Genomic DNA, 11,854 nt, shown 5'->3' on the forward strand with positions numbered 1-11,854 from the left:
CCCTCCACCAGCCTGAGGTCATGGCGATCGGTGTAACCAAAAGTACTGGCTCTCATGTCGCACATTAAGAAGCTACCAAAGGTACCGTGGAAAATGTCTTCTATAAGCTCCAGCAAGCCGATAAAAATTTTAGCCTTGCGGGGCCAGGAAGGCGTGAACCACTGGTCCATGTTTCGCCGCATGCCCGTAGGAATCCAAAGTTCCATGGGCCATGGCAGGCTGAGCCCGTACAGAGGAGTGTGAGGCACCCGTTCCACTACGTACAGGTCCCCACAGAAGCCCAACAATCTAGGTGTGTGCTCTCGGTCCTGGAGCACCACTGCTAGCAGAACCTCGTTGAGTTGCAGCAAAGCCCATGCGGACTTGGCTTCTGGGAGAGAGATGTGGCCGTCTTTATTGCTGTCCGCCACTGAAAGAATCAGGCTTACCAAACTGGAGAGGTTGGCTTGCTCTCCAACTTTTGCCTGTAGAAAAACAAAACAGAATTTGCGTTGATTTTATGATGTTGTACAATTCCAATTGATGTCAACTGACTTCAGTGAAAAAAGAAATGCCAAAGCCCATAAGGGTGCTTTCACACTAGCACTTTTGGTGTGCGCTCGGGTCATCTTACTTAGTTTGAATGATGTGAATGCTGTTTTACGAACTTTGGCACACACCTGAACACCATACAAGACTTCATTTTAAAGGGGTCCTATTATGCTCTTTTCAACTTCCTTTAGTATGTTGTAATGTTGCTGTTTGTGCATGAAAAAGATCTGCAAAGTTCCAAAGTTCCAAAAGGGAGTCATTCTCTACATCAGTAAGCACTGTTTTCTTCTGGGAACATTCACGTCACAATATCCCTCATTTGAAAATTTCTGCCCAAGGTATAAGCAAAAAAAAAATAAAATAAATAAAAAAATATATATATATATATAAAAGGGGGTCTGCTTGAGTTAGATATGATAAACATGACGTGAGTTTGAGCATGATAGTCAGAAATGATCAAAACAAACAAATGTTTTGTTTGTTGTTGCCATAGTAACCCGGGCATGACCTGGAAAGGGAATGGAGAGCAGCAGCACATTTGCCTAAAGTGTAAAGCACACTTTTAAAACATCCTTAACCTTCCAGGTTTTCCAAGATTGTGAGAACCCTGACTGCACCTTTCAGTCCCTTTTGTAAAAAAGTTTTGCAAGCAGTAATGTCACTTTTGAGAAATTAATTGTTTTGTAAGTGCTAAACAAACACTTAAAGGTGAATTCTCTACAATGCTGCACTGTTTTAGCATGCGACTTGCAGAAGTTACAGGCATAGTGTATATTTAAACAACAATTCATCCATGCACGTATCATACTTTATTCATATACATATTTATTTATTTTTTAATCAAACTGCCATAACAAGTGACAGACATCTGTCTGGTGACATTTTTGTGGCTTTCCTTTAAAGAATTGAGTGCTGAACAATGCAAAAAGTGCTATTAGGACCTTTTTAATGAGCAGTAACAACTTTCTAAAACCAAAAAAGCATCCAAACCTTCAAATGACTGGCAACCATCTCTTTGAACTTCTCTACAGAGGTTCCTCGAGTGGGTTTGTCAAAGAGTGCGACCTCTTTCTTTGGCTCCAGCTCATCTCCCAGCTCATAGTGCAGGATGTCATTCAGTTGACACTTGATGACACCATCATGATCACCCCAGCTGCCTGTATAGACCTGAGAGCAACAGAGGAACACACTGTTATCAAGACAGTACTGAGACGTATGTGGTTTCAAGGATGGCCAATCCTGCTCCTAGAGGGGGCCTTGTTCATTCAGAGTTTAGCTCCAACACACCTGCATGAAAGTTTTCTAGTGTTCCTGAAGACCTTTACTTAGCTAGTTAAGGTGTGTTTAATTAGTGCTGGACTCTTCTTGAAGGTACCTTCCAGGAGCAGGATTGGATTCTATTTTAAGGCTTATGGTTGAGTGTGTTAGTGTCAAACCTGATTGTTTGGCTTGGTGGAGAGGCACCTTCCAAAGTACAGTGAGCTTTCTTCACACAGGCTGCTACAGGCAGAGCCATCAATAATGCCTTTGCTGTATTTTTCACACTGTTGGAAAGGGAAGGTCCATTTCATTTACATTTACATTTAGTCATTTAGCAGACGCTTTTATCCAAAGCGACTTACAAATGAGGACAATAGAAGCAATCAGGTGCAGAGCCAGTGGTGGTTTTGTAGGCAAACATTAATGCCAATAAATTTCAATGAGAATGTATGTGACATTCCATCAATCAAAGTAAGCTTTACACTAAGATGTTGAGTAATGGCTTAAATAAAAAAGAAACATTTTTCCAGCACACTACCAATAGATGGGGCTGTGGGGTTAGGTAGTATATGAATGTTTTTTTCCCCATCTAATTTAAGTCTTAAAGGGATAGTTTACCCAAAAATGAATATTGCCATCATTTGCTCACCCTAATGTTATTTAAACCAATATGACATGCTTTCTTCCACAGAACTCAAAAGATAATGTTAAGCAGAAAGGTGTACAATTTACTTTAAAACAAATTTTACTCAGCAATTGCTAGTAAATTTCACAAATAATTACAACAAAAAGTCATTGAAATTTGAAGTAGAACGACTGATATAATATTTTCTCATAAAACATACTACAATAATGGGCATATAATTGGTTCATATAGAACAGGGGTGTCAAACTAAGTTCCTGGAGGGCCACAGCCCTGCAGAGTTTAGCTTCAACCCTAATTAAACATACCTGATCCAGCTAATCAAGTCCTTCAGGCTTATTTGAAAACTACATGGTTTGTGTGTTGGATCAGGGTTGGAACTAAACTCTGCTTTAGAAGATTTTCAGTGTATAATAATTTAAATATTTGTGAATTCCTCACAAAGCTATTGTATGAACTGTTTAGATTCTGCTAAATGTGTCCTCTTGCCTTCTATGGAAAAAAAGTGTTCAGAACAACATGAGGTTGAGTTTTTAATTTTTAATTTATCTTTTTAAGTGAACTATTCCCTTTAATGACACTGTGCTATTATTAGGGATGCACCAATATTAAAATTATTATTTTCATGTTTTGGCATGGAATATATAGAATAATCCATAAATAGCTTATACTAAAAGGTAATTTAAATGTAAAAATAGGTTAAATGAACTGCACAATTAAATACTTATCAGGCTACATAGTCTGGAGCTGTCAAAGAGGTTGTACTCACAATTATGCTCTTGCATTCTCGTCCTCTGCACAGCTCAGTGTAAGTTGAGTACTGCACATACACAACCCAACTGCCCACAAACACAGCAAGCCATGTGAGAAAGAGATACTTTACTCGAATATAGGACAGGCGAGCCTGAGGGAAAGGAAGCAGAAAATAAACATAAGCCCAGGTCTGTGAACTTTAACACAGTCCATGCTTAAAGTAAACACAAATCCTGACTGAACTCGATGTCAAGTGTTTACTTATAGTTTATTACTCTGTCAAATTTCAAAACAGAAAAAGAGGCTGAAACAATATTCATGTCAATACATGTCACACAGCAAATTAACAACAACAAAAAGACTCCTGCTACAACATACCCAAAGAAATACAACCATCAACAGTGAACAAACCACTTATTTGCTAACTACCAGCCAATGGGTCATGAAATGAGTACAGCCACAATCTGATAACACTTAACTAAAGCAAGGTCAATAATTATCTGCTACATTAACTCATTTTAATTAAGTCCCTACAGCCTAGGCTATTTCTGTTAGTTCACTTGCACACAAGGCTTCTGAACTACTAATATACCTGCATGAAGTGTTATGCCCCTGAAATAAAAAGCATGTGGTTACTGTGGTCACCAAAGCTTTACCATGTCACTTTGGGCAGATCAAGCTTTACAGCAGTTTGAAGTGAAAGGCTTCAGGGGGCATCCGCATGTATCCTGCAATAACAGCCAGGAGCTTTGCAACCATAGAATAGTTGTCTTTATGGGCTATTTGTGCTGTGGTTTCAGCCATCATGAGGTAGAGCAAATAATACTACCATTCAAAAGATTGGGGTCAATAAGATTTTTAAGTTTTTGAAAAAAGTCTCTTATGCCTACCAAGGCTGCATTTATATGATAAAAATACAGTAAACAGTAATATTGTGAAACATTACAATTTAAAATACCTTTTTCTGTTTGCATACATTTTAAAATGTTATTTATTCTTGTGATGGCAAAGCTGACTTTTCTTCAGCGATTACTCTAGTCTTCAGTGTCACACGATCCTTCAGAAATCATTCAAATATGCTGATTTGGTGCTCAAAAAACATTTCTTACTACTATCGACAAAAACGGTTGTGGTTCATTTGACACGGAATGACTCAAGTGAGAAATAATTTACTTTGATTTACTATCCCAACACAGCAACACTGACCCAACTAAGAGACTGGGACAGGGACTACCATTGGACCAACAATATTACTTTTGCAATTATAATAATAATAATAACATGCAATAATAATAATAATAATTGTACTATTAATAAATAAAATATTTAACAAAATAAGAAATATTACTATTTCTTATTACTATCAATGAAAACTGTTGTGCTGCTTAATATTTTTGTGGAAACCATGACACATTTTTTTCAGAATTTTTTTTTTTTTTTTTTTAATAGATTTATTTATTTTTTGCACAATGTAGAAGACTTTAGTGTCACTTTTGGTCAGTTTAATGCATCATTGCCGAATAAAATTATTCATTTCTTAGTCAAATGTATTATTAGTCAAATGTATTATTTAATTACTTTGCAAATGCTGTAAAACATTATAAATCTTCAGGTTAAGAATAAACACCAACACTTACAGTCATTTTGTTCTTCTATTTATTCATTAAATCTGTTAAAATGCAAGCAATGATACTAGGGGTTATTTTTCACTTTTTTCCACTTTGAAACGCAAATGACCAGACTTTTAAGGGCTCTATTTTCATTTTTGGGTTAGGTTGCATTAGGTATGGGGCTGTGGGCTACATCTTATGAAAATTTAATGCTACACTATCTATGGGCACATACACATGTAGGTGCATTGTATGTAGTGCAGGTCCATGTAAATGAAGCAGAACAAAGGTTGGTGCACCACATTTGTTAGAAATAGGCCATTGCGCTTTAGATGCATGAGATGTCTTTTCTCAGCGCACGTAATATTGTATCTAAACTCAGTCTGTGCAACTGCCATTTGGGTATTCCACCAGCAGGTGCTAACAAAGTACATCTGGAAGTCCAAGGAATTGATTACAGATAATTATGGTTAATACCTAGCCATGATCCAAGACATACTGCTCTTAAAATAAGACTCTAAATGGGTCAGTCTGTGTCAACTCAACCAGAGGACCATGGCTACATACAGGTGCATCTAAAAAAATTAGAATATCGTATAAAAAGTTCATTTTTTTGTAACCTTTCAAAAAGTGAAACTTTCATATATTCTAGATTCATTACATGTAAAGTAAAACATTTCAAAAGTTTTTTTTTGTTTTAATTTTGATGATTAGAGCTTACAGCTTATGAAAGTCAAACATCCAGTATCTCAAAATTGGGGATGCACCGATACCACTTTTTCCAGTACTCGACCGATACGATACTTTTATTTTTGGTACTTGCCGATACGGATATTTTTATTGCATTTGTAAATTTTTTAAATATTGGGTACAGAAACCAAAAGAGTATGGTTTGGTACCATAAAAGAGTATGGTAACATGGATGACATTTCCCAACAGCACAGCAGTAATGACTTTATTAACTACTTTACTTCCAAGATCGATACTATTAGAGATAAAATTGTAACCATGCAGCCGTCAGCTACAGTATCACATCAGATAGTGTGCTATAGATCCTCTGAGGCACAATTCCACTCATTCTCTACTATAGGAGAGGAAGAGTTGTATAAACTTGTTAAATCATCTAAACAAGTAATCTTCACTATTTTTTTCACGAGAGCCGCACTTATAGGACAAAGTTAATAGGAGAGCCACTTTTACTGCAAAGTATCAAAAGTTACATCCAGTCATAAATAGCATGTCTGCTTCTCAATCTGTCATCCCTGAACATACAATATGCAACGCAATACAAAGGGGTTTATTTTTAAAAGTTATTTAGTTATTTTTTAAAGTTATTTATTTAAAGTTATTTGCTTCTACATTAGCCCATCTTGTATCAAACCATCCAAGAGCACAAGATTGCCAAAACAACTCCGCAGTGAGTCAATGTCATGGACGTAAGGGCAGAGCAAGTTTAAATATCGTTCTAGTCTATATTTCCATCTTGTAATTCCACTGTTTTGGGTATTTTTCAAATATCAGTTTTTTGTAATAGAGCAGACACTGACTGTTGTTCATGTATTTATGTTCTCATTTAGCGAGACCGCAGATGCTGAAAACACTGTGCGCTTCAGTATGTGTGTAGTAAACGAAACCGCGCATCTGTGCCATTCATTCATAAAGAGATACGCAGGATTCATATTTAAATAGTATTTTTGCAGCTTAATATTTACAGATATGTCAATATTGCAATTTGATTTAAGTGTAATGACCTACTTTTGATTTATTCACCCAAACTTTGACAAATTCCGTGACATTCCACGTTATACAGTAAATTCTGTTTTTATGACTGGATTCCATGATTCCGTCCGCGTTTTTTGCATCGCAGAAATCATAGGGCCATAATTATAATGGGTTCTATTGTCTTTTGTCGCGTCGCACCATTACGCTCGCGTCCGGTGTTCTGACAGTCAGAACACCGGTGTAGACACGGTGTGAATTTTTTTAATGGCTTAGTTATAGCCCTGCTTGTTTTTAATGTTTTAATATCTGTATTGATCATATCATCGCATTATTTACTGCCATCTGCCATGCGAGCCACAAATTAAAGCTTGGCGAGCCGCATGAGGCTCTAGAATGAATCTAGAATATATGAAAGTTTCACTTTGTGAAATAAGTTACAAAAAATTAACTTTTCCACAATATTCAAATTTTGTATATGCATGTGTGTGTGCGCGCGCGTGTGTATATATATATATATATATATATATATATATTTGGTGAAAGAAATACCCTCCCCCCCCCAAAGTTTACATGCCTATAACTCAAAAAGTATTAAACATATCTTAATATCCTAGAATATTAAACTTTCTTTTGGTATTTTCATTATACCTATATGGTTCATTTCCAGAGATACTGGGATGTCAATGTGGCTCCAAGAATAAATTGTTAAATTGTATACATATATGTACACACACAGAATCAAAACTTTTAGCCAAACTTTTTTTAAGTTTCCGAAATTTGGTTAATTTGACACGGAATGACCCAAAGTGAGAAATCATTTACTTTGTTTTACTATCCCAACACAGCAACACTGATCCAACCAAGAGTCTGAGACAAGGGCTACCTGTGGTGATATTACTTTTTATATTAATTACTGATATTACCTGATACAAATGATATTACTTTTGCAATTCTGTCTGGTGCTGCTAGCAGTGCAAAAATTATCACACACTTCAGCTTTAAGAATGTGAGTCAAAGTACTAGAGGACACATTATGTGAGTTTGAGGTACAGTTGCTGTAATATAACAAGCTCAAATTTTATTTCCTTTCATAACTCAGAAATCCCAGTCACTCTTTCTAGGACAAAACTGCTATACAGCTGGTAGGTAAATACTGTTTTCCTTCAGACATGATTACAGGTTAGTTTCCCTGCAGGCTTCAGTCTTTGAAAGTCCAAATTTAATTTGTCTGAAATGTTCTTCCTTGTGACTCGTATATCATTCAACCTCTCAAAATAACTCTTTATGATGATTGGAAATCCAGACAATACAGACCTTGCATCATTTCCTCTTTGTGTGTTTTTATGCTAGGAGGACATGACATTTCTTTTTATTTTCTTGAAGTTTTTGATAGTATTCTATTCTGACAAGACAACTGAAGCAAGACAGGAAGCGAATGGATAGAACTGAGAATGTAGATGGGACTGGGAAAGAAACACATGCCGGGATTCAAATTTTTGCCCCAGATTTGGTTATTTTGTGATCTCAGTATGACTGTTTTTATTATTATTATTAATAATAATAATAATGACTGTTAATTGTACTATTAATTGTATTATTGCTAAATAAAATATTTAACGAAATAAGAACGATTACTATTTAAATATTTAACTAAAATACAAACAATCAAGTATTTAAAAAATAATTATTTTAGAGTACAACTGTACAATTACAATACTAATATTTATGACTTTATGTCTTAATTTCTTCATTTTCAAACATTACACTATCAAGCTTTTATATTGGCTTATCTTTTCTTGGCAACATCCGGTTTATAGGCACTTTTCAAGTTTTGATGGTTAGCACATGTTGCGTTCCTAAATGCACATTTTTAGTGACCCAAATTCAGAGCAGATGCAAAGACAGAGTTTGTGTGGAATTGCCTACAGCGAACTGAGCTACTCTGAGCCGCTAAAAACACCAGATCATGAGCTGTTCACGTAAAAAGAACTTCAATCTGGTATATAGTCTATTTATTCAATTAAATTGCAGCAATTTTATAATGGTTTCTTTATGACAAAGCGCTGCCCATAAGGCTATGATTCCAACAGGACTTGATATTTCTGATATCTGTAATACCAGATAAAGCAGTTTAATACCAGACAAAGAAGTTTTCTCCTTATTTATAGTCAACAACAAAAGTGTGTCATGTAATAAAGTTCAGACACTGTGTAAACCTCCCAACCTGGAGATCTGGCACCCTTTGTACTAACCAACCTGTATCACCACAGCAGGATTTCTGCAGGATTTTTAAGCTCAAATTTAAGACCTTTTTAAGACCTGCACAAATAAAATTAATACCATATGAGCGGGGTAGGGCAATGTCTATAGTAACATATTAAACTGTAAAATTACTGTAAAAAGTATGACTTACAGGTTTTCACAAAACAAAAAGTTTTATATAAATATAAAAAAAGTAATTGTGCTGACAGCTGACTCCTGAATTTTTTTGATATTCTTCATATCCTGTGTGGTCAGTTCACAGCAGTGATAAAATGTAATTATTTCCAACAAGTTTTATGGGCATTTTTATCTTTAAGCCATTTTTTCCAAAAGTGTGTACCATCTCTTGAGTCAAATTCTTGCATTTGGGCTGTTACCAAGCAAATGAAATCAGTATCAACAAAATGTATCTTTGCAATGCAGAGGAAACACAGAAGCTGCATTAGAAGTGGCATTTAGATGTATTTACTATTTTATTGAGTTTAATGCAGCTCAGAGGGACATGGAATACTTTAACCTGCAGTTACAAATGCATAAATAATGTTTTGATATTTTAAACATAAAAACTGATGTTTGAAATTATTTAAAAAATGAAAAGGTACCTTAAATGTGAAATTAAAATCGCCAGTAGGTGGCAGCAAGTCACTGTTAAGTGAGTCACTCCGATTGAACCAAATAATTTAAATGGTTGATTCATTCAGGAACGAAACACCTTCCTGTTGCTCAGTGACACAGAACAGCGCTGTGGCTGTGTTTGGAATGATTTTTGTTGGAGAAATAGAGCAAATATGGAAATATGGCGTCTAAAACATACGTCTCTTAATATTAACTTCTTGTTTATTGAACTGTTGTATAAAATCAATATCACATTTGTAATCATGCTGACTTCTGGAGAAAAAAACGGCACTCTTCATGTGATATTAACTATATGAAATGATATAAATAGATACATTTTCTGCCCCATATCTTGAATTATATAATTCTAAATGCATTTTAATAGACTGATTCATGCAGTGAAAGAACGCAATATAAATGCGCACGCGCACTAGTCTAACCTACTAGACCATCATCATGTAATGTATGCGCGCACTCTGTAGGTGTTTTGTTTGCTTTTCGCGATATACTCGATAATATCAAATCGCACATCGTTAAAACAACAATTACAATATTATCGCAGACGCAGACCATGCATATCGCACACCCCTATTAGATTTTTATAATGCATTGTCTTCTTATCGATCCACCAGTTCACATTTACAGCTCTGCGTGTTTGCAGGGTAAAAACATGGGTCGATTTTTGCATATGTCTGAACGCTGAACAAAACAACAGTTTTATTGAAAATGCTCATTCATTCTCTGACAGCAGGTGGAGCATTTGGTAGAAATGAAGAGCTTGGTTCCAAAACGCTATAAATCCATTTTGATTAATTTGAGTAAAAATGTGTTTTCTTTACCAAGAAAGTGGCAAGATGAAAACCACTATTTTCTGTTTCAAACTTTCACATAGCATCTTTAGGTTATAATAACATTAAAATATTTTGGGATATTTTGAAGAAGGGATTTTGTTCATTTTAACAGCTTCTGTTAGTTCATGAATTCAATGAATCAATAGTTCAGATATGCAGTATTGTAACATGATTGAAACAAATCCCATACCTCATTAGGGCTGTCAAAAAAAAATTAGAATTTCGAATATTCGTCGAATTTAAAATAAAAATCCACATTCGAATGCAAAAACGTTGCACGTGTACAAAATTCGAATTTAGTTTTTCAGCCATTTTGACAGCCCTATACCTCATAGGGAAAAGTGGTTGCTTTCGCCACACATTGCATTCACGTCAATAAACCAAGATTTGCCTCACCTGGATAATTACTAGAATTTCTTTGTCTTTTTTATTGTTATATAATGTGAAGCAAATTCAGATCAAGTAGTATCTACTAGGGCTGTCAAAATAAATTCGAATTTCGAATATTCGTCGAAATTTAAAATAAAAATCCACATTCGAATGCAAAAACGTTGCATTCGAATTTTAGGTGTGCGTTAAGGAGGCAGCCTTATCAGCGGAGCACGAGATGCGATGACGATGTAAGTGTCATTGCATTATAATGTTTTTGTTAGCATATCCAGTTGAAGCCACTAGATGCGGCGCTACGTTGTTCATTAAAAATATAGCGGAAAAAGAGAACATCAATGCGGAGAAGATCTTGTTTACATCAAAACCGAAACCAAGCCGTTCACACAGAACGCATATTTCACTCATTTTCTACACGGACATCTATTACTCTCGCACTCGCGTCTCGCACAAAAGAGCCGCATGTTTAGAAAGCCATGTAAAATTAATGCAAGTTTAACTTTGAAAAAAACATATTATGCATTTTAAATTCGAACATAATTCGAATTTTGATAATGTTTAAGTACAAAATTCTAATTTAGTTTTTCAGCCGTTTTGATAGCCCTAGTATCTACTGCTAAATGGCATATTTGGCAGAATCACTGATAGTACCTCAAACATTTATGGTCTTTCACACTTGAAATAATTAACACTGGGTAATTCTAAACCCCAGGTAAATGGGATCTGGGTAATCTTATTGTACATTTCACACTGTTCATACTTTACCTAGAATTAACAATTAATCCTGGTCATTCATAATCTGACGTGTCACACTGTACATTCCTAGACCCTGGGTTACTGTTATTATTTGCATATTTGACAGTGTCAACAGTGATGACAAGATAAACACAAAACCACACTTTGTTTTTGACCATTGAAAATGGGTAGGATACTACAATTTGGATATGGAGCTGCAGTGAGATCCCAATATCTCTGGGATTATACCATTCAGGGCCTTAAAATTGTCCTATACAATGGTTTTGATTAGGGACATAATCGGTATCGGGCCCGATACTGGTCTCCTGTACTCGTACTCGTACTCATTAAAATGCCCCGATACCAAACACCGATACCACACAGCATGTGATAAGTGCCATATTCAAACAATGAAACACCGACAACAGAACAACAGACAGCAGAATGGAGTTATTAGAGATTAAGGATGTCTACGAAGTATATGT

General features: G+C 35.5%; 1 protein-coding gene across 2 annotated transcripts in view; it reads right to left on the reverse strand.

Annotated features, from left to right (window-relative positions):
- The window catches only part of dipk1aa (divergent protein kinase domain 1Aa), a 27,507-nt gene that overhangs the window by 2,269 nt on the left and 13,384 nt on the right, over nt 1–11,854 (reverse strand). The window contains exons 2-5 of one of the 2 annotated variants that reach the window (XM_016502220.1): nt 3,204–3,338; nt 1,968–2,075; nt 1,522–1,698; nt 135–464 (exon numbers count right to left, since the gene is read on the reverse strand). In XM_016502220.1, coding sequence (XP_016357706.1) covers nt 135–464; nt 1,522–1,698; nt 1,968–2,075; nt 3,204–3,338 — 750 coding nt within the window. Of the gene's footprint in view, nt 1–12; nt 465–1,521; nt 1,699–1,967; nt 2,076–3,203; nt 3,339–11,854 lie in introns of both variants that reach the window. The other variant, XM_016502219.1, reaches the window with a different exon arrangement.

The sequence above is a fragment of the Sinocyclocheilus anshuiensis genome, unplaced genomic scaffold, assembly GCF_001515605.1.
Source record: "Sinocyclocheilus anshuiensis isolate Anshui unplaced genomic scaffold, SAMN03320099.WGS_v1.1 scaffold718, whole genome shotgun sequence".
NCBI lineage: Eukaryota > Metazoa > Chordata > Actinopteri > Cypriniformes > Cyprinidae > Sinocyclocheilus > Sinocyclocheilus anshuiensis.